Source organism: Ischnura elegans, chromosome X (assembly GCF_921293095.1).
Source record: "Ischnura elegans chromosome X, ioIscEleg1.1, whole genome shotgun sequence".
NCBI lineage: Eukaryota > Metazoa > Arthropoda > Insecta > Odonata > Coenagrionidae > Ischnura > Ischnura elegans.
The window spans coordinates 24512450-24532202 of NC_060259.1; the positions used below are offsets into that span (position 1 = coordinate 24512450).

At 38.1% G+C, this 19753-nt stretch overlaps 1 protein-coding gene across 1 annotated transcript; it reads right to left on the bottom strand.

The window, feature by feature from the left end:
- Nucleotides 1-1494: 1494 nt before the first annotated feature.
- On the bottom strand, nt 1495-19702 carry LOC124171476. The gene is made up of 6 exons (XM_046550653.1): nt 19500-19702; nt 17245-19318; nt 10107-10435; nt 6550-6837; nt 5058-5289; nt 1495-4285 (listed from the first exon to the last, which is right to left on the bottom strand). Exons 2-6 carry the CDS (start codon nt 19092-19094, stop codon nt 4225-4227), a joined length of 2760 nt encoding a protein of 919 aa, XP_046406609.1. The 5' UTR covers nt 19095-19318; nt 19500-19702; the 3' UTR covers nt 1495-4224.
- Between the last annotated feature and the right edge of the window lie 51 nt (nt 19703-19753).

A 19753-nucleotide genomic window follows, 5' to 3' on the forward strand; every position in this document is an offset into this window, starting at 1 on the left:
GTTTTCACAATTATTTAACCTAAACATAAATAAAAAATAAAATAAGAAAATTCACTAATACATTACAGGTAATATATATTTATGGCATAAGGGAAATCATGGAATAGAACAAGATATTATTCCTTGCATATTCCATGCTCATGATTTTTTGCGAAAGTAATAGAAATCCCAGCTAGCACAAACCATAACTAATTTTCTGACCCAATTCGAATGGAAAAAAATGGAAGTTTGTAGTAGGTTGACATAGTGCTTGTGTAAGACATAGGTGAGAACATGGACAGAAATGCAGTTAGTTTCTCCTCATAATTAGGTGAGCTGCTTACATACATATGTGACACTGGCAGAAGAACAACATACTTTGCCACAGCGGTCATAGTCTAGCCTGTCACCTATTCAACTATCAGCTTACTGATGAAACTAATCAACTCCTAAGAACAGCAAAATTGCTTCAAACAGATTTTTCTATAAGTTAAAAAAATGTAATTGTTTTGAAAAGCAACAAATTTAATTAATGAGTACACTAAAAGATTCTTTAACAGGAGGAAAATTAATGAAACAATAGCTTATTTCTAGGAATGGTCAGATTAGATGCATTGAATCTAAATATCTGTGCATATTACCTCTCATCGAATAAACCATATATGTCTGAATATAGTCCCCCCCTTTTTTTCCAAAAACGCTCGTGGTAAAAGTAAAGGGGGACAATATTCAAACGCATTTTTTTTACTTTTCCCGAAAATGAAGCCTCAAAATTATGGGGGGGGGGGACTATATTCAGAGGGGGACTATATTAGGAGAAATACGGTATCGGAACCAAAGTCACGGAAGACATCAAATCTGGATGAGAAATTTGAAATGAAAGCTTCAGTAAATGCAATGCCCTGCTAGAGAGGAAAAGAGTTCTGCTTCTCTCTTTGTATGTGCCAATACACAGCAATGCTTTTCTTTTAAAGCTCTAGCAGCTCTCTATGTTAACAGAATTTCAGTAGCGGAAAATTTTAAGGCAAAACATGACAGGTACATTGCGTGAAACTTCCCAAGAGACTGAACAACCTTAGGGGGAGGCTCAGTGCCATAGGATATTAACCACTACTACAGTAACTATGTATGTCGCAGATTTTACAAAACCACTAACTCCCCCCCTTCGGCCTTCCATCAGCCCTCGGCCCACGCCTCTGACACTTTTTTTTCCTCTCTGAGAGTGAACAGACCATGAATAATTACCGTTGAAGGAAAATATCAAGTTACCTGAGAGCAAAGGAAATGTTACTCCCCCCTCCCTGTCTCACCGACTGATCTTTTTCAGTCTACCTGCTTCAAATTCACCTCATTTCTACTGGCAACTGGTACGTGAGTCCCCTATTCGACCAAAAGGTCTCTAACGATAGCTTTCGGCAAATGGATGATATAAATGAGATTCAAAAAAGAATGAGACCAAACACGACGCACATCTGACAGTATTTAAGTTTCTTACGCTCTAATTTATAGACACAAAGCTTTCTAGTTACAACAAGGCTGTACTTATACTCAAAACTGTCCAAACAGCACAATTTTCAAAGAAACAAGCATTGCATGACTACACACAGACATCAGACAAGATAGACTGGAGACTCAAACTGCGCATATCATGTCGCTCGCCTAGCTTCACCTTGAAGCCTACGCCATCACAAAATTGCAATATCGGACGTGTTGGTCCCCTGGCTCCCTCATTAGTAGCCTTGTCGCTTAAAGACAGAGGGAGCACGTTCCTTCCCCTCCACTTGTCCTTTACCCACTTCTGCTGCCCAACCCCCAGCTGAGCAATCAACTCATTCTGTTAAAGCTCACAACAGTTGACATCTACATCAATCTTAATTGTGTTGCAGGTCACTCAGTTGCAATTTAATTTAATGATAAACTATACTTATATAAATGTCTTTCATAGTGTGGAAACATTTTTTATTTGGATAGGGAGAACTCGATATATGCCATGTGTGTGCACTGTGGCGTGAAACTATTTCGAGGAAATGCAAAATCCACCTTTCCATAACTGAAGCATCTGCAACTGAAACACAAGTCAGCATGCGATGAGAAAGAGACAAAATTTGGGGGAAACGTGTGTGAGGAAAATTTTAAAATATTAAAATGTGTATGTCAATCACAATAGCATTCCTTAAATTGTATGTACCCTGAAGAAACTTGAATTATGTATCACTTCATTTTATAATAGGCAATTAAAAAAGCATTTGGATCCGAAAATATCCTAAGATTCGACTCCTGAAATCAAGATTTCGATCCAGATCTGAATCTGAAAAAACTCCTGGATCCATCCATCCCTACTTATTTCATTCAATGCCAATGAATGCAATCAATATCATGAGTTGTCGCATTAACTCAATGATATAACTGATGGCAAAGCTTTCTCCCCTACACAATAACAGCATAAATATTTTATAATTCTGCAAAAAATCCAGAGAGGAAAAAGCATTCGCCTTGACCGGGATGCTTTTTCCTCTGTGGATTTTTCGCACCATTGGTGCATTGCGGGTGACTCCGTAAAAGTTATCACCATGGCTAGTCCGCCAAAATGTCATCATTCATGATCAAAAAACATAGGAAAGAACTCAGAAGACTGGCTTCTCCCAAGCTAGCCCATGGAAGCCTATATTTCAACCTTAAGGAAAGCTTAGGTACAGTACACTAATAAGAGGCTCTCAAGAAGAAAATTACATACAATTCCATACATAATGAGACTCTGTAAACAAGATTGATTTGAAATGGTAAATTTAGAAGGAAAGGGATAATTTTATTTTCTTATTTATCTTTAGCTGAGTTTCACCTGCTTATAAAGAATGTCCTCATTATCTGTAATGCCTTCCATTCATTATTGCCATGGCTCTAGATAGTAGGTATGAGCTAAAGTGATGGGAAAAATTGTATCATAACAATAGTCCATCAGTGTCAGATACTTTCATGGGGCTACCCTTCCACTGAATTTTAGGCTTCCATTAGAGGTAAGTGTTGAAAGTAACAATTTGAGGATGGCAGCATCTGGGCATAATTGTAGTTAAGTGTGCCACATTCCATGCTAATAGTCGCTAATAAGCTCATTGCTCACCAGCAATGAGAAATTGAGTTCCAAAAATTAAGAAGATCAAAGCTATGATAAAATTTCAAGGATCTCTCCTAACACTGAGTACACTCTGGAAGATTTATGATCTTATTTCCAGCAGACTCAGCGTTAGTGCTGTGGTATAGTTATAGGTCCATCTCATAGTTATCAGTGTCATTGGCAGGGTGTCACCCAACTCTAGCATCAATACATGTGGCAGTTATGAATTTGAAATGAGATATTTTGGAAATATGTATTTTTGAAGGGCCCCTACACAAAGGCACAGTTTGCAAAAATCACTCCTTACCGTACTCATGTAGGTGCAGAATTTCATGCTTCTATGTCAGCCATCACTCTGAACCATAATATTGCTGATGCATGACATTAGTGAGCTACTCTTATAGTAAGCTGCTCCTCTGAACATTTGAATTTAATTTCACAATTTTGAGTGTGCTAGCTGGGATGCCTGTTGGAAGGCCATTGGCCTATTTTTTGGCACTCAAACCATGCAAAAAAAAGAAGATGGCTCATATCTTTGGATGGGAGGTATACTCAGACAAATATAGTAGTTCTTAATGGAGAAATATTCCGTAAAATTAATTTACCAAATAACCTTTCAGAAAATTTGTTTAAAAATTATAAAAATGCAAGCCCTACACACTTGGTGAGCATTTTCTAGGCTCAGTACCTCATAAGCGTTAGAATCACAAGACCACTCATGCAAAGCTCTTAAAGTACTTCAGGCTACAGCTAAATTTTTCCTTGAACAACCAAAATTTGGATTGAGATAAGTACAAATCATTCGCCTTCAACACAAATCACCCACTGAAGTGCTCCAGAAAAATCAACAATGAACAGAAATTAACTCCATCCCCTGCGTGCCACATTTTTCAGTTTCAAAAACTGAATGGCGATATTTGAGCAGATACTATGTTTACAATAAATAAAATCACTTCAATAACATTTCCTACATAAAAATAACAATGATAGAAAAAATAATTATAGTCTGGAATGGATGTGTATATGACTTCAATAACAAAATATCCATTAAAAACAGCACAATCCCGAACAAAAGGGGAAAACATTGTGCAGAGAAATCACATATTAAAGCTAGTAATGGGAGAGTTTACTTTTTAGGTATTCCAGGCAATGATGACCTTCTTAAATGGTACAAATACAGCTCTCTTGGGAGTACTGAAATTAAAAGAGAAGCATGGAATTAAGAATAACTTTCAATATTCTAAATGAATAAATGTGGAGAGGCAGAGGAAAAATATTCCCCTTCTGAGCCCAAAAACTACAGCTGTTGACTTCATGCTGAAGGAACATAAAAATTTGATGGCATATACAGTGGATGGATACACAAGTGCAATGAAGTTGAGGGAGCCCAAAGTTTACTTCATGGGCCCCCACTTGTGAACTATGAGTTGAATTTCAAACCAAGTTCGCTGCAGTAATATTGTGGAATTATTTTATAACCTCACACATTTCACAAGCCTTTCCTTTCAGTATGCCTTCATTAGAAGCAGGATTTTCAACTTGGCAAAAAGGCCCTCTCTTCTGGGGAACAGCTTTCACTTCATTAAAAACAGGACTTTGTCATAAGCAGGTTTGTTGTAAGTGGGCTCTATTGTATTACGTACCACCACATGAAATTTTTGATGGACACTTTGTTGCTGTTTGCCCAAATCCTTTCTAAATAAACAATCGCATACATTTTCTTGGCTTTGGGCCTGAAATACTTGTGGCTCATTTGTTTCCTATCACAAGAAAAGGCAGTACCTACATTTGGCAACATCTCTCACTTGGTACTCCCACTCCCCTATCAGTGAAACCCACTGACAGTATCTGAGTTTCATTCTTCCCCACTTACATAAGCTCTGCCCCCTCACCCACTCATCATTTGAACCCATTTGACTACATACAATATGAGGCAACATACCCTAGAAAATTTAATTATGCTTACCAGTCAAAATATCTGATCCCATGAAAAGTTCCATCAGAGTCTCCAGTCTGGCAAGGAAGCTCAACTCCAACTATGTACTCTTCTTTATCAGCACCTCTTAAAATTCCTGAATATCGCACTCGCCCTACGACCACCCTTCCGTTACTTAGTATCACTTTGGCAAAGCATTCTGGTTTTAACTCCCTTGGCTCCTTGGGTAGAAAAGGCTGAGCAGATCGTGGAGGTTTTAATTCTAAAGCAAAACAGAGAAAGAACTGAGATTTAACTTCCAACTAAGATTGGTTACCTGAAAATATGTATTTCATGCTTAGTTTGACTTTTAAGGCCAGGTTACCTCGTTCATTAACACGTACGAGTTAATGTACATTTGCATGAATGATTTTGGTGGACCGAAAAGGAACAAAAACAAATGCATGAACCAAATTAGAACAGGCTTTATTTTCTGTTCTTGCATTCATGCATTTTGGGGTGGTTACAAGGTGAATTTTCCTGTTCATTCTTGCATTCATGCATTGACTTGTACATGTTAATGAACCACACAGCCACATAAAATCAACAGCAAAGAAAAACATGTCTTTAACTATGACTAGAGCCTTGTGAAACTGCCTTAGCACCTGGTCACTATTGGTCACATTTATTGTTAGTCATTCCATATGCTGCCTTTTTGATTAAGAACAAAGTGGATAGCTCGCACATGAGAAAAATCACTTTCGACCAAGTATGGCTATACTCAACAACAATGCCAAGGGCATGCATCCTTAAAAGGCCACCAAAAAATTACCACCTTGCTTTTTCAGCTGTGCAGGGCCCTAAATATATTTTACTACAGAAAACTTATCAGATACTTGGAGGAAGGGCCACAGCAGTATCTCCAAGTAACTTCACAGCATGAAACAGAAATATGATGGTCTGTACAGCTATTGTGACCAATACATCATAATATTTTACCACAGAGAACTCAACCATATTGATATAGATATTTTGCAAAGCAGAATCACAAAGCCAGTCAAGCAGACACTCAGACAACTGTCGAGGGCCTTCATACTTGGTGGCTGATTGTGAAGTTGTGTTGAGTGAGGGTCAAGTACACCTAGACTCAGTTGATTTGGGACTTGAATCCAGAATCATTTGATTCCATCTGCAGCCAAACAAAAGTAGACGAGTGTGGAAGCGTCTTGGATGGGCTCTCACTGTAACACACATGATGTATGTGTAATGAAAAATTACACCTCAGGTAATATTAGATAAAAGGCCAAAAAACTTTTATTAAATAGAAATGTGTACTTAAATACCAGAACCCGCAAACCTAGTACACCAGCCATACCTAAGCGCCTGATATGCAAATATTAAGTTGGACTTGCATACATACTTCCAGAAAATTGTGGCACATTTGTGCTTGAAAATTTTATGAAATAATAATCTGCATTGACTAAGGGATAACTGTAACCAAGCGGCTCATTTTAGCAGAAAATTTTTGCAGCAAATATATTACCTCGGACTGGGTCAGGATCTGAGTGGCGGCGAGTTTGACGTCTGCATCCAACTCTGGTCCAATCAGTGCCAGTCAAGATGGAATCGATTGATCGTCGTAAATATTCCTCAGCCTCATCAATTAATGAATCAGTGGAATCACCCCCACTTCCGCTGTAACCCCCTCTACCTCGACCTGCTCCCCATCCATAGCTTTCCTCTTCCTCCTCCGAGCCCCGAATGCTGTATTCATCACGAAGATCGGGCAAAGAATTGCCAGGTCTCGTATACGACCGCAACAAGGAAGAATCTGCTCCGAAAATAACAGAAACAAGACATTATGCAGGACAAAATCATTTAACATTCCTTTACTTCATGATTCAAATAGCAGCTAAGTCTGAAAGACATACTTGAGCATGTTAAGTGGCCATACATTTTGGTTTGGCTGGGACAGTCCCGGTTTAGATTGCTTTTGAGGGCCTCCCGAAGATTTCCAAAAATTCTCTACAATGTCTCAGTTCCGTACAAAAATTATGGGAATTGTTTTTTGTACTGACAGTTTATAAAAGAAAGTTTAACAAAACATGGCTATGAGAGTGGAGAATTTAGTTTGTTAAAGAAGGAAAAAAATAAAACAATAATAACAAAAATAATCTTAGTTTTGATTTTACAAACCCATTTCCATGGAGTGAGGTTTCTGGACTTCACTGAGGACTCTCCCTCCATTACTAAGACGTCCCAGTCTAGGCCAAAACATTTGTGGCCACTCTATGACCACGCCTCAGCAAAAATATACATATTTTCATGCATTTCACAAAAGAATATATATTCAGAATTTTTAAGGGATGCGGCTGAGAAGGGCTTTTTAATAGTCTCAACTTTTTCAAATTCAAGTGAGATAAAAGTCATTCTCAAATCTGGCTTCATTAAGATTTGAATATGATCGAAAAATGAGTCCGGAGCTTCTCTGGAGTTAGCTTGAGATCCCCATTGTGGTGGATCTTACAAGGCCTTGCGTTATTAAGCGACTTAGAAGAGTAATATTTTTTCCCTTACATATTTATTGTGAGATGATTCCACGATATCATGCGACAAAATTTAGAGAAACCTTATAATCCTAGGCCAATAAGCTAGAAGTAACCGGAGCCTAGGTCTTAGCATAGGGCCTATAATAATAATAATGATAATATGTTTTATTTGCCCAAAAGACCAAGGTACATTTGCACAGGTATAAGGCACGTCCATCAAAAACATAAGTTACTTCACAAGCATAAAATCAGTGTGCATATATATCACATATAATAATCACTCATAACAAAGATAGGGAAAAAAAATCACATTGTATAACATTCCATCAGGCCCTTAACTCATGTAAATATTCCTCCAAAGAGTAATATGAACCTGAAAGAAGGAACCTTTTTAATTGTATTTTAAAAGCATTAAATTTTTAAATATTTTTTACATCAGCAGGGAGTTTATTATAAAGTCGTACCCCCATTTCCCTCGGGCCCAGTTTGTTTAAGTTTGTCCTTGTAGTAGTGTAATGTATGTTATGCTTGCATCTTGTGTGATGGGAGTGGTGGTCACTATTAAGGGGAAAGCTTATGATATTAGATTTGATGTACAACACAGTAATCATAATATAAATGCAAGGCAGTGTCCTATTAAAAGACAACACACAAAATTTGCAGACATGAATTTAGGCAACACTAGAAAATGCCCTATTAAAAAAAACATATCTACAAATTAATTTTAGCCTCAATATCAAGATAGCGTAAATTGATTTCCATGATCAAAATTCTCATTTAATCAAGGATATCTCTCTGTCCTTGGCACCAACTACCATATGACTGATCTTTCAGGAGACAAACTGCGGATATCATTTTCCACAGTGCAGAATATATTATCAACCTACCTCCTCCACTACCCCTACCTTCCCCTCTTTTGACATGGATTTTGACTCCCACCTTAAATTCAGAAGCTGCTTCATTTAGCTGCACTTGAAAGCAACACAGATAGAAGTATGTATTTTAATTGAGTTTTCACCCAGTTTTTAACAAAAACTTTCTTAGATGTATACAAATTCACCTCATTTATATGTGTATACCTGATAATAATTTAGATAATGTTACAAAAACTTATACTTAAGATTTTGGTTTTTCTATGCAATTTCCAACATAAGTAAAATATGTAGAATAAAACTATTGTAAGAGACAGAAACAGCAGACTCAACTTCCGGTCCCACCCTTTTCATGCCCCCAACCCATCACCTACACACTCCATATTTTTCCCGAGTCATGCGTTTCTGTCACTGCGAAGAGTCGAGTCTCTTTACGCTTGTCTTCCATCCTCCCGTGGGAAACTGTAGAGCGGGGTGAAAGAGAAAGACGATGGCTGAGGATGGAGAATGAGGAGGAGGGGAGGTCAGCGGAGGGGGGCCGTTGAACGATGAACGTCGCGGAGTCGGATATGTGGCGGCGAAGCATGTAAACGAGTAGAATAATAAAATCATCTCTCCGTAGCCTATGAGTTTCCTTTCAAAAATCCCTGCCAATTGATCGGCGACACCCCTTAGAGCATCGAGGGTCTTACACTATGATATAAAAAATGCATCCCTCAAGTAATTCATATCAAGAATTCGAATTCATTTAAGTATATCCAAGATAGGTGAAAAAAATCAAAACTTCACCGGCAACACCCAAGGTTGAGCTGACATTTTGGATCCACGTCCAGGGCTTGGCCATGCTCACCAGGACTATGCAACTGGCGATTAACTCAGTAATTTCCAATGAGGATGTTTCATACACTTAAGAACCTTTTCTTCATGCACTACTTCATACAAGAGGTTCACCAGAGGTGACCAGAACTGCAGAGCAAAAAAATAGTCTCTTCGATATTTAAGATTTTTTTCAAATTCATGCCCAATCTCGCTACACTTAAAAAAATCCCTGCTCACAGAACCCATGAGACTTAACAAAATTAGGCCATTAGGGGTTTTCCAAACTTTTGCTGATGACTCTCAGTTAAGGAAAAAAAACCTTTAAAAATTAAGAAATGAAAAGGAAACTATTAATTAAGAACCAGGGCTGAGAACCAGGAGCTAGAACTGATATGTACTAGGAATTAAACCGGAAACGACAAAGAAGTGGAACCAACCCATCCTTAGTATTCAACATTAATGCATTCATTAACTCCATTCAGTTACTGTGGCAGGACGGACATTTGAGGATGGATGTTTTCACAAACTTTCAAAACACTTCGACTAACAAAATGTAAGTGCAAGAGATTAAACATGGGCATTAACAAATAATGTTTTAAGATATGGACAATAACTACACTTTTTATGATGTTTCATGGAGTTTAGGTCAATTGAAACCAAGTTATAGCCAACGTTTTGATTTATGTAAAATCATCCTCAGGGCTATGAAAGTCCCCTGAGGATGATTTTACATAAATCAAAACGTTGGCTATAACTTGGTTTCAATTGACCTAAACTCCATGAAACATCATAAAAAGTTAATTGAACAAGGTCAAGAATAGAAGAGGAAAAGTAGTAATAACTACACTAGCATATATTACCTTTGAAAGTCACTCTGTTCTTCTGCCTTTGGTGAATACCAGTTCCCTTTCTTTGGCAGAAAGTTCCAGAAAAGGAAGTTTGGGATATTGAGTATGGGATGGTCCCTTTGGCTTTGCCAGAGCCAGCGATGCCATCATAACCCCAGCCAGACATGCTCCCTCTTCCAGTATAGTATTGAGGAGGCCCACTCTGACGACGATTGCATTGATGATGGCTGTACGATGATGGCTGCGATTGGATTCCTGTGTTGTGGAAGTGGGTGGGTGATGTTGGCACTGAGGAAGTCCACACAGGGGATTCAGCTGGATGCATCTTCCATGGGTTTCTCCTTAAACAAAAAAAAATATGCATCACTTTAAATATTAAGGTTAGAACAACAGTTGTCTCAGAAGGTTAAATTTAAGTAAAAAAGAAATGAATTTTAAAAAATTTGCCGTATTGGATATCTATACACATAAAAGAGGATGTCTGTTTGTCTGTAAATTATGTGTTTCCATAAGGCTGTATGGATTGCGACCAAAATTAGTACATAGGAATATCTCATACTCTCAAACCCTGTAGAGCTACTTTCCATTGCATCTGACACGTCCTTTGCATTGTTTTCTCATTATTAATACCACAAAATTTTTCTATGTGACCATGAATTCCATGTTTCCCACTTCTCTGGGTACTTTCCTTCCTGAGCAATGCCGGGTGTTCTGCTAGTATTGGAAATAATTTTAAAATTAAAAAAAGAAAAAAAATAGAACCCCGCGTTACGTATCATGTGATATACAAGGGACTACTCCAGAGTCATTACAATACAAAATAAATTGTACCATGAAATCTTTTCAAAATTGGTTACATGATAATCTGTTGGTCATAAATGTCCAAAAATCTGTGTGCCTAAATTTTAGCAAAGAACAGTGTACATCAGTACAACTTAACAATGTTGACCTCTTATTTGCAGACAATGTAAAATTCCTTGGTGTTGTATTCGAGCCATCCTTAAAATGGTCCTCACACATCAATTCAATAATACCCAAGCTAAGTAAATCTCTGTATCAGCTTAGATATCTTCGCCTTAGCGTAAGCTTTAATATTCTGAAGATGCTATATTTTTCTAACTTCCAATCCATACTGGCATATGGCCTCATTTTATGGGGCAGTTCCTGCCACAGAGCAAAAATTTTTAAATTGCAAAAGCAGGCCATAAGGACTCTCTTCAACCTATCTTATAGAAAGTCCTGTAGACCTTATTTTAGTAAGGCCAGTATAATGCCCCTACCCTCCTTGTATATTTTTGAACTCATTCTGTTTGTTAAAAATAACATGAATTTATATGAGTTAAACTGCAACATTCACCAGCATCATACCAGGTCAAACCTAGATATCCACATCAAAACTAGATCTACCACACTAAATACTGAGGGTCCATACCACAAAGGAGCAAAACTCCACAATTCACTCCCTCAATATATTAAAAAAATCAACAATTTTTTAAAATTCAAAACTGAGCTAAAAAATTTTTAATACAAAAACCTTTATATTCTACTGATGAATTTTATGCTGTATGTAAAGAAAAACTTAAATGAGTCATGTTGTCTGTAAGGAAAAACTTAAATGTAAATTAATGTATTAAATATTGTCCTGATGTATCTTAAATTGTCATTTGCGTACATACTGTGTTCTATTGCCATTGTTTGTTTGTGTTTTATCCTTTATGTAATGTAACTTGACGAAGCTATGCAATTGTATTGCCTTCAGCGAATAAATTATTATTATTATTATTATAAATTAGCATTGATCATTAGCCTTTTTACTGCCAGCCCATTTCGGGTGGGATGTGTGAAGACTACCAAGGATATTTTCCGGAAATGCAACATTTCAGATTTCAGCTAATTAATTTTATTATTTACGGTGAAACCATCTTATTGAGCAGTAGAGGTCAAGCACTCATGTATAAATGAGACGGCAGCTGTTGAAAAGGAGGAACTAATTTCAAACAAGACCCTTGCTCAATTAATTCTCTTTTGAAATTCTTGCATTTATTATAGTATTTAACTTTCAGTTCGAAACTATTTTACACACAAACAAAATTGCAGGAGAGGGTGCTCTGGATGTATGCAGGTTGCCTATACCAATATTTTGTGGTCAATTCACATGCATTAGAAAACCATGCATTTCATTAAGTCAGCAATATACATTTTGGGTTAATATCAAATACCCCATTCATCTGACATTGGACCAAAGTATGTATACAAGAGGATGGGTTTGGGTAGTCTGAATCAGACCCTGATTAGACCCTTCTCACTAGCTTGCATCTTAGTCCACATCCTGTGGAAGCAACCCTCCACAGCAGGAGGGGAAACACGCAGGCCTGACTGCGTGCAGTTCAGTTGGCAAATTTAATAAATTTTCAATACACAACATTTTTTGCATTGCCATCAAATCAATCATCTGGAAATAAGAACAAGTGTCTTTTGATTGACTATCGACAATGATAATTAAGGTTTATAAGTGTTGCACAAAGAATACACCTATGATGCACTTATGGTGAGCTTGGTTATCTCAATAGTCCGGATCTCCTTGTAGTATTCTAGCAAAATTTCAGAAATAGTAGATCCTGGGAGATCCAATTAGCTCTTTCTTCACAAGTTGTTGTGTACACTTTGTTTATTTGCAGACATCGCAGTGGTTCATGTTAAGTCTGCTTGAGCAATGGTGGCCAGGCCATGGCTAGGAAGAAACTAGAATGCCATTGTAATAATGTTGTTTATAATAGATTAATAAAGCTTATAAATGACATCTGATCTTTTTGTAGAAGAAGAAGAGGACAGAAGAGAAAGTGGACAGAAAAGATGAGGGATAATGAAGTGGTGGGCATGGTGGGTGAAGAGAGGCAAATTCTAGATGAGATATGGAGGAGACAGAAGGTTAGGATGGAGTGAGTTATGATTGGACAGGGTAGGCTGGAAACAGTGTTAGAGGGAGGGGAGGTTAAGGAGGTTGGGAGGTTCAGAAAGACAGGAGGATTTTATAGGATAATGAAGTGAATTTGCTGTTTCATTTTGAGAGTTTCAGTTTGTAGGTAAAACTTCTCCCTTCATTCATTATTCAAGGACCCTAATTGTCTTTCTATTCATTAGCATTTAAAGTCGCTATATTTAAATAATGATTCACTAGTTAGCAGTTACAATTGCATTTTTACAAGCACGCAGTAGTCGAGGTGTGGAAAAGATATGACTGTATTGTTGAAAATTACTTCATTACAGCTATCTCACATACCTCTTCATTTCTATTTGGAATATTTCATAATACAGCAGAATCTCATTCATACGAACAACGTTATTATGAAGTTCTCATTACAGGCGGTCCTCGACTTTCGTACACTCGACTTTCGTACAATTCGCACTTTCGTACGTTCAAAATTGACACCTTTTACTCGACTTCCGTACGCTAAATTCGGACTTTCGGACGTTGGCCTGTATTTTTTAAAAATTCCCACGATGTTTATTGCGCATCCCAACACTCAATTGTTTCAAATGGCAGTATATGCCAACAATACGAACGTTTACAATGATGGGAATTGTGTTTAGTTGACTCAAGTCTACGTGATTTATTTGGGAGAACGACTGCCTGCTTTAGGCTCCTTCATCAAGAGAAGAAGAAAGCCTTCATTGGAGAGATTTATCAAAAAAGTTGACTAGACATCATCAAATAGCTTTCAATAAAACTAGTAAGATCTTCTTTCGAATTGTGTTTTTTCATTTGAGGGCTGTTTAATTCAAGTACACCTTCAGCAACGATATTGCGTATTGCACGAAATATCATCCGAATTCCGTTTGTCTTTTTTGAATAGCATGCGAGATATACGCAATCACGAATGTCACCTGCCAGATGTCGAATGTTGGTGTGAAAATTAAAAGACATCCCGAGTGCGGGTTCAACAATTACATTTGGTTATGCTTCTTGATATGTCTTTTCATTTATAATGGACGTAACAAGTGGAATGTCAGTTTAAACGGCAAGAGGAAGTTTCACTCGATAGCCAACGGAGTTCTTGTTTTTTTTTAACTTTTATTTACAGTTTCCGCGTATTTTCGAAATAAATCAGATGATTTGAGGAATATTATTAACATATTATTAAAAATTAGTGAATTGAAATGAAATCCGTGGAAAAAAATGTTTTAGTGCGTATATATTCCGCTCTTATGGAGCGTAACCCCTAATTAATTAGTATTGAAGTCAATGGTTCGACTTTCGTACAAGTTCTCGGGAACGCATTGTGTACGAAAGTCGGGGACTGCCTGCATTATGAAGCAAATCGTTGGTCCCGATGAAAAGGCTTATCCTATCTATAGTAAAAGAAACGTTATTACAGAATTTTCCTTACTACGAAATTACGAACCTCAGTCCCGGTCCCTGTGGTTACAAAATAAACTTTATCACAAAGTTCCATGAATAAGCAATGGCATTTAGGTGGATATACACTACACTACGTTTTAATGATTGCTCTACGTTTGAGTTTTCCTTGTGTACTGTTCACAAGAGTGTCAATTATGGTTCTTTCCTCTGTATGCACACAACATCATATAATAAGTTTCATTCCTGTGGAATCATGTTGACCACTCATTACCACTCATAAATTGGATGAACAGTTAGCCCTCTTCCTACGCACATTCAATTCACGAACTTTCAGAAATACAGACATTCGAAAAATCAAGAGTGCCCGAAATTCCAAATTTGGCACCTTTCGAGGAGGCCGATGTGATGCGGGTGTGGCATAGAGGAACTCGCTCTATGGGCATAATCTGAACAAAGTATCATTGAATCCGGTATGAAGTTAGAAACTGTTCAGCGTTTTGTCCGTTCTTCCTTACAACAGAGAGCGATTTCTTTTGGCTCCGGCTGCGTCGCACGCCCAGCTAGATGAGTTCATCACAATCATGAGTTAACGAACAATTGTGATGCAGCGTTACATTCTGCATGATAACCGCCCTCCTTGATGCCTTGCATACCGCCCGGCCAGCGAGAGTTATCTGATGACAGCACAAAATGAAGGGCGGAATACCCTGCACCAGCACGGTTTGCAGCCAATCACTGTCCTGTAATCACTGTCACCTCACACCCTCGCCTTGTCATACAACATTGCCACATGCATACGGAGCACTGAAATAAGCCTGAACCACCAAAACAAGCCCTTTCTTTAGATCACCAAAACAAGGGATTCCTCCTTTGCGACGTTCTGTTGTGTCGTGTTTCGTGCCTGTCATCCCTTCAAGCTCCTTTCTTCACGGAACCCTTTTGTTTACAAGTGACATGGGCATTTGCCTTTCTTTCCTGGCAACCTTGCACCCTACCCCAAACTAGACCCTTCTGCCTGTCATCGGAAAACTCCCGGTGGCTAGACTGTAGTTTACGAACAAGGTCTTGGAATCTAGTTAGTATATTGAGGACTTACTGCGTTTGGGAAGATAACAACCCTCAATTACATCATGCCGCATTCTTCTATTGAGAAACTGAAATGAATTTTCTTGTTTTTCTATATTTGTGCATAATTTAATCGCATGCATTATTAACATTTTTTCGATGATTCCTAAAAGAAATGCTCATACGAACTTCGTTATTATGAACCTCCAGTTTTCAGTCCTGTGAACTTCGTAATAACGAGAGTCTACTGTATACCATTTCAGATGGAGTTTTGAAGAAGGATTGCTCTACATTTTGAGAGAGATTTAGATAAAGAGTATTTGAGTGAATTGACTATATGCATAAGGCATTTGGGAATTAATTGCTAGAATTTTGTCGTTATAAATGCTATTTAACATGGGGCACGCCATTGTGCAGGTTAACAGAGAAAACATCTTGAAAATGCAAGACTGCTGGCTTGGAACTAGAGCAGGGGCTATTTTACTGTCTCGTATCCAAGCATCCTATGCGTTCTAGCAATTCACTGCTTTAAACGACTCAATTTCGATTGTGTCTTTATACATACATCAGACTGCACAATGACTTGCCCCATATAGAATGGCCACACGTTTTCCACTGTGTTTCGTGGACTTAGGAATTACATTTTCACAATTACAAGTTCAAAATACCCCTGCCCCATTTTCTACCCCACCATGGGATTAAGGTGGTAGTGAGCATCTAAGTTAACATATGATTAAGTATAGATGAAAGTGCTATATAATGAAATTTTAATACATCTTTCTGGTCATTTCGGATGAGGTCACAGTCACGTCAGTATTCACAAACACTAAAATACGTATATACTTTTTAAGATAGGATATAAATCTATTTAGCTGCTCTTCAAAAGCAACTAAATAGATTCATGTAAGCCATTAAATTAAATTTGGGGAGTAATATTTTTTATGAATTATCACCAGCTATTATTAATGTTTCTCTCATTCTAATTAAGTTATCTACTGCTGTAGCTATAAAAATAGATCTTTTGAGTTAACATTTCAAATAAGTCATAATTATATACTAATACTCAGAATTGAAAAAAAGAGAACAGCAGATCCTTGTTTCCAGAATTTTAAATGCAAAGGCTTCTAGAAATGGAAAAAACTGAAAAATTTAATTTTTAGTTCAAAAAATGACAAACAAACTGAGGAGAATATTAGGTGTAAGAGTAATAATTTTGGAACAGCAATGATGAAAAGTGTTTCACTGTTCAAAAACACATGCCGAAAGTATTAAAAGGTTCCCCGCCTGGTGTAAATGGAGTTATGTCTTGCACATGCCAAGAATTTCATTTAGCAGACTAATGAGAGGCAATAGAGTGTCTCACTAAATAGCATTTGAAGTCATGTGAGACTCCATATGGTGGGGCATAGTAGGGAAAGTGTTAAGTCCACGAGATCATGCAGTCACAAGACAGTGGTTCATTATTACTTATAAGGCTTCTTTATTAAGGTGAATGTGGCAGAATTGCATTCCAACACTTTTTTGTAGTCAAAAATAGTTTTCTTATACTGAGGAAGTTTGCAACCAGAGTATTTTTAGACAAGTGAACCTTATATGCAGTACAGTTCCTTCAACTTAAAAGAAAAATAAAATCGCATGCAAAAACACCTAAATACGGATGCAGAACCATATGCAGAGCTAAGGATTTGAGATGAGATCATGCTGTAAAAATAAATTGGTGCTAACCTAAGAGTTTCAGTTGTCCACTCGACATCAGATGCATTGGGTGTAGAGGGTATTGATGACCAAGAGGCCTGCCCTGGTCCAAGGCCTGTGCTATTTCCTCGCATGGAACAGTCCCAGGTGGTAGGCCTTGAGGAACAAATACCACGTCCCCTGCGCCCAACATCATGGCAGCCAATTCTATAGCCATCCCCAGTCCTTCTGCCACAACAGGGATGGGACAAATCATCACGAAGAGTACTGTATTTGCAATCCAGTCCCAAATTCATTCCCATGAGGAGACATTGGCCGACTCCAAGGGAACCTAAGCCGTCAACACCCTCCCCTTCCCTGCATAAATGATCAGCACTGCGAGACAACTCGGGCACCATGCTGGTGAAATTGATGTCTGAGAGGAGCGTCCTCCTTGCCTCCCTCGACTCCTCATTAAGTCGTTGATGAGCACGCCTTTCAGTGGACGATCGACGGTCACGGCAAGATTGAGAGTGAAAACGCTTCCTATGGTCATCTCGGTGAGGAGTAGGAGAGGGGAGAGGTGATGGGGGAATGGTAAACTTAGAGGGCAAGGTGGTGAAATTATGAGAAACTTTATGGGCGAGATATCCCTCAGAACGCCATCGAGATGGAAGTGCAGTGATATCCGTTTGAGCCCCAGACTCACGACGAGCCGAGCCATGCCCACCCTCGACAAGAATTGGTCGTGCCACTCCAGACTCTAACTCGACTGTTGTCACTCCAATTGTGCATGGCCTCACTTCATGGCCGTGAGCAGGTCGAGATGAAGCTTTGCTCTTGAAGCTTTTAGGCATCAGTGTTTCGCCAAGAATGATTGGCCGGTGGTGCGGTGGTGTAGGAAGAGTATTTCTACGGCACTTCTGGGGGGATGCTATTGGTATGTCTTTTTCCTCAGCTATCCCGCACTTGGATATATCAGTTTCCACCGGAGCGCTGTCCTCCCATCTTTTCTCCAACTCATACTCTGATCCTTTCCCTCCTTGATCCTTCTTGTTCTCCTTCGCATCCTCTCCTTCTGCTCGATCATCTTCTGATGCTTCGTCAAACTGCTGAGCTTCAGTATACTTGAGCAATATTGGTGTACCCTCCACCGCATTCCACGATTCAGCATCAGTTATTGACACTAAGTTCTCTTGAGCTGTAGGCATTTCTTTGGTATCTTCTGTGGTAAATATAAGCTCAATATCATCCAATTCTTCTGATTCACTATCAGCTTCTCTGTCTTCAGGGTAGTTTTCATCTGGATTGACAGTAACATCTTTCTCAGATTCTTTTTCCTCAATATCCTCTTTACCAATACTATTGGATTCACCATTAACCTTCCGAGTACTGAGTGTACTCTCATCTTTCAAATCTTGGTAAACATTATCCGAAGTATCTTTTTTTAAAGCCTCTTTTGTTACTTCTTTAGAGCTGTCTTCCTTTTCGGGTAATTCATCCCGTTTGTCATTAGAGGAGCAAACATTTTCCTTGTTAGAAATTTCTACAGGCTCTATGACTGCTTTTGAAGTGGATCGATCCATGTAATTGGAGTCTCTGTTTCCCCCCTCAATTTTCGCCTCTTCTAAATTTTCTACATCTTTTACTACTTTTTTTGTGAAGAGAACCCTTTGCCGAAGGATATGATTCTCTAGGGATAGTTTTTCAATTGTGCCTTTAAAAATGTCAACCTCAACTTCAGTAATACTTTTGGATTTGAGCTCTTGCAATTCTAATTTAGACTTATCTAAAGCAGTTCTCAATGATACCACGGTTTGATGCAGCGCTCTTATTGCCTGCAAACTTTGAGCTTCACTATCAACGAGGGGTATATCATGCATACATTTCGTACAATCCATTTATTGGAATTAATCATGTCTAAAATAAGTAGTGACAAGCAGTGTTATGAGAGTCTACTGTTAAATCTTTTCTTGAATCATACTAACGTTCCAGACAACTATACGGCTCCACGATGATAACACTGATGATATATTAGCTGTGATTTCTGCCGAAAATAATGCAAATAGGAGGGTGAAAATAGGGATTTCGCTTATTTCGAAAATATTTGCGACTGTTTCTCCACCTACGAAAGGAAAACACGAAAGGAATGATTACCAACCAAACTCGGAAAACTGATCTAAAATTATACAGTATTGGAAAAGGATGACGAAAATATATAGATGACACCATCAAGTAAAAGTTTAAGACTTTAAAATATCACCTTAATACTGTTTTGTAGGGTTTCAATAAACATATCAACAAACCTCTTTCGGAAGTTATCCGATCGATACCATGGTGATGTTACGGTAACCAGCGTTTATGTTCAATGTTCGATTTTATAGTGAACTTAATTCAGCAAAGAATCATGCTTCGTTTGATTTCTGACAAATCAAGTACAACATAACATGAAAATATAGTACGCCGTTAACTTTGTAAGTGCGATGAAAGTTACACGCACTTTGCATCACACAACAGACGACAGTTTGTAGAAAAACAGATGAATAATGAAACTTGTATA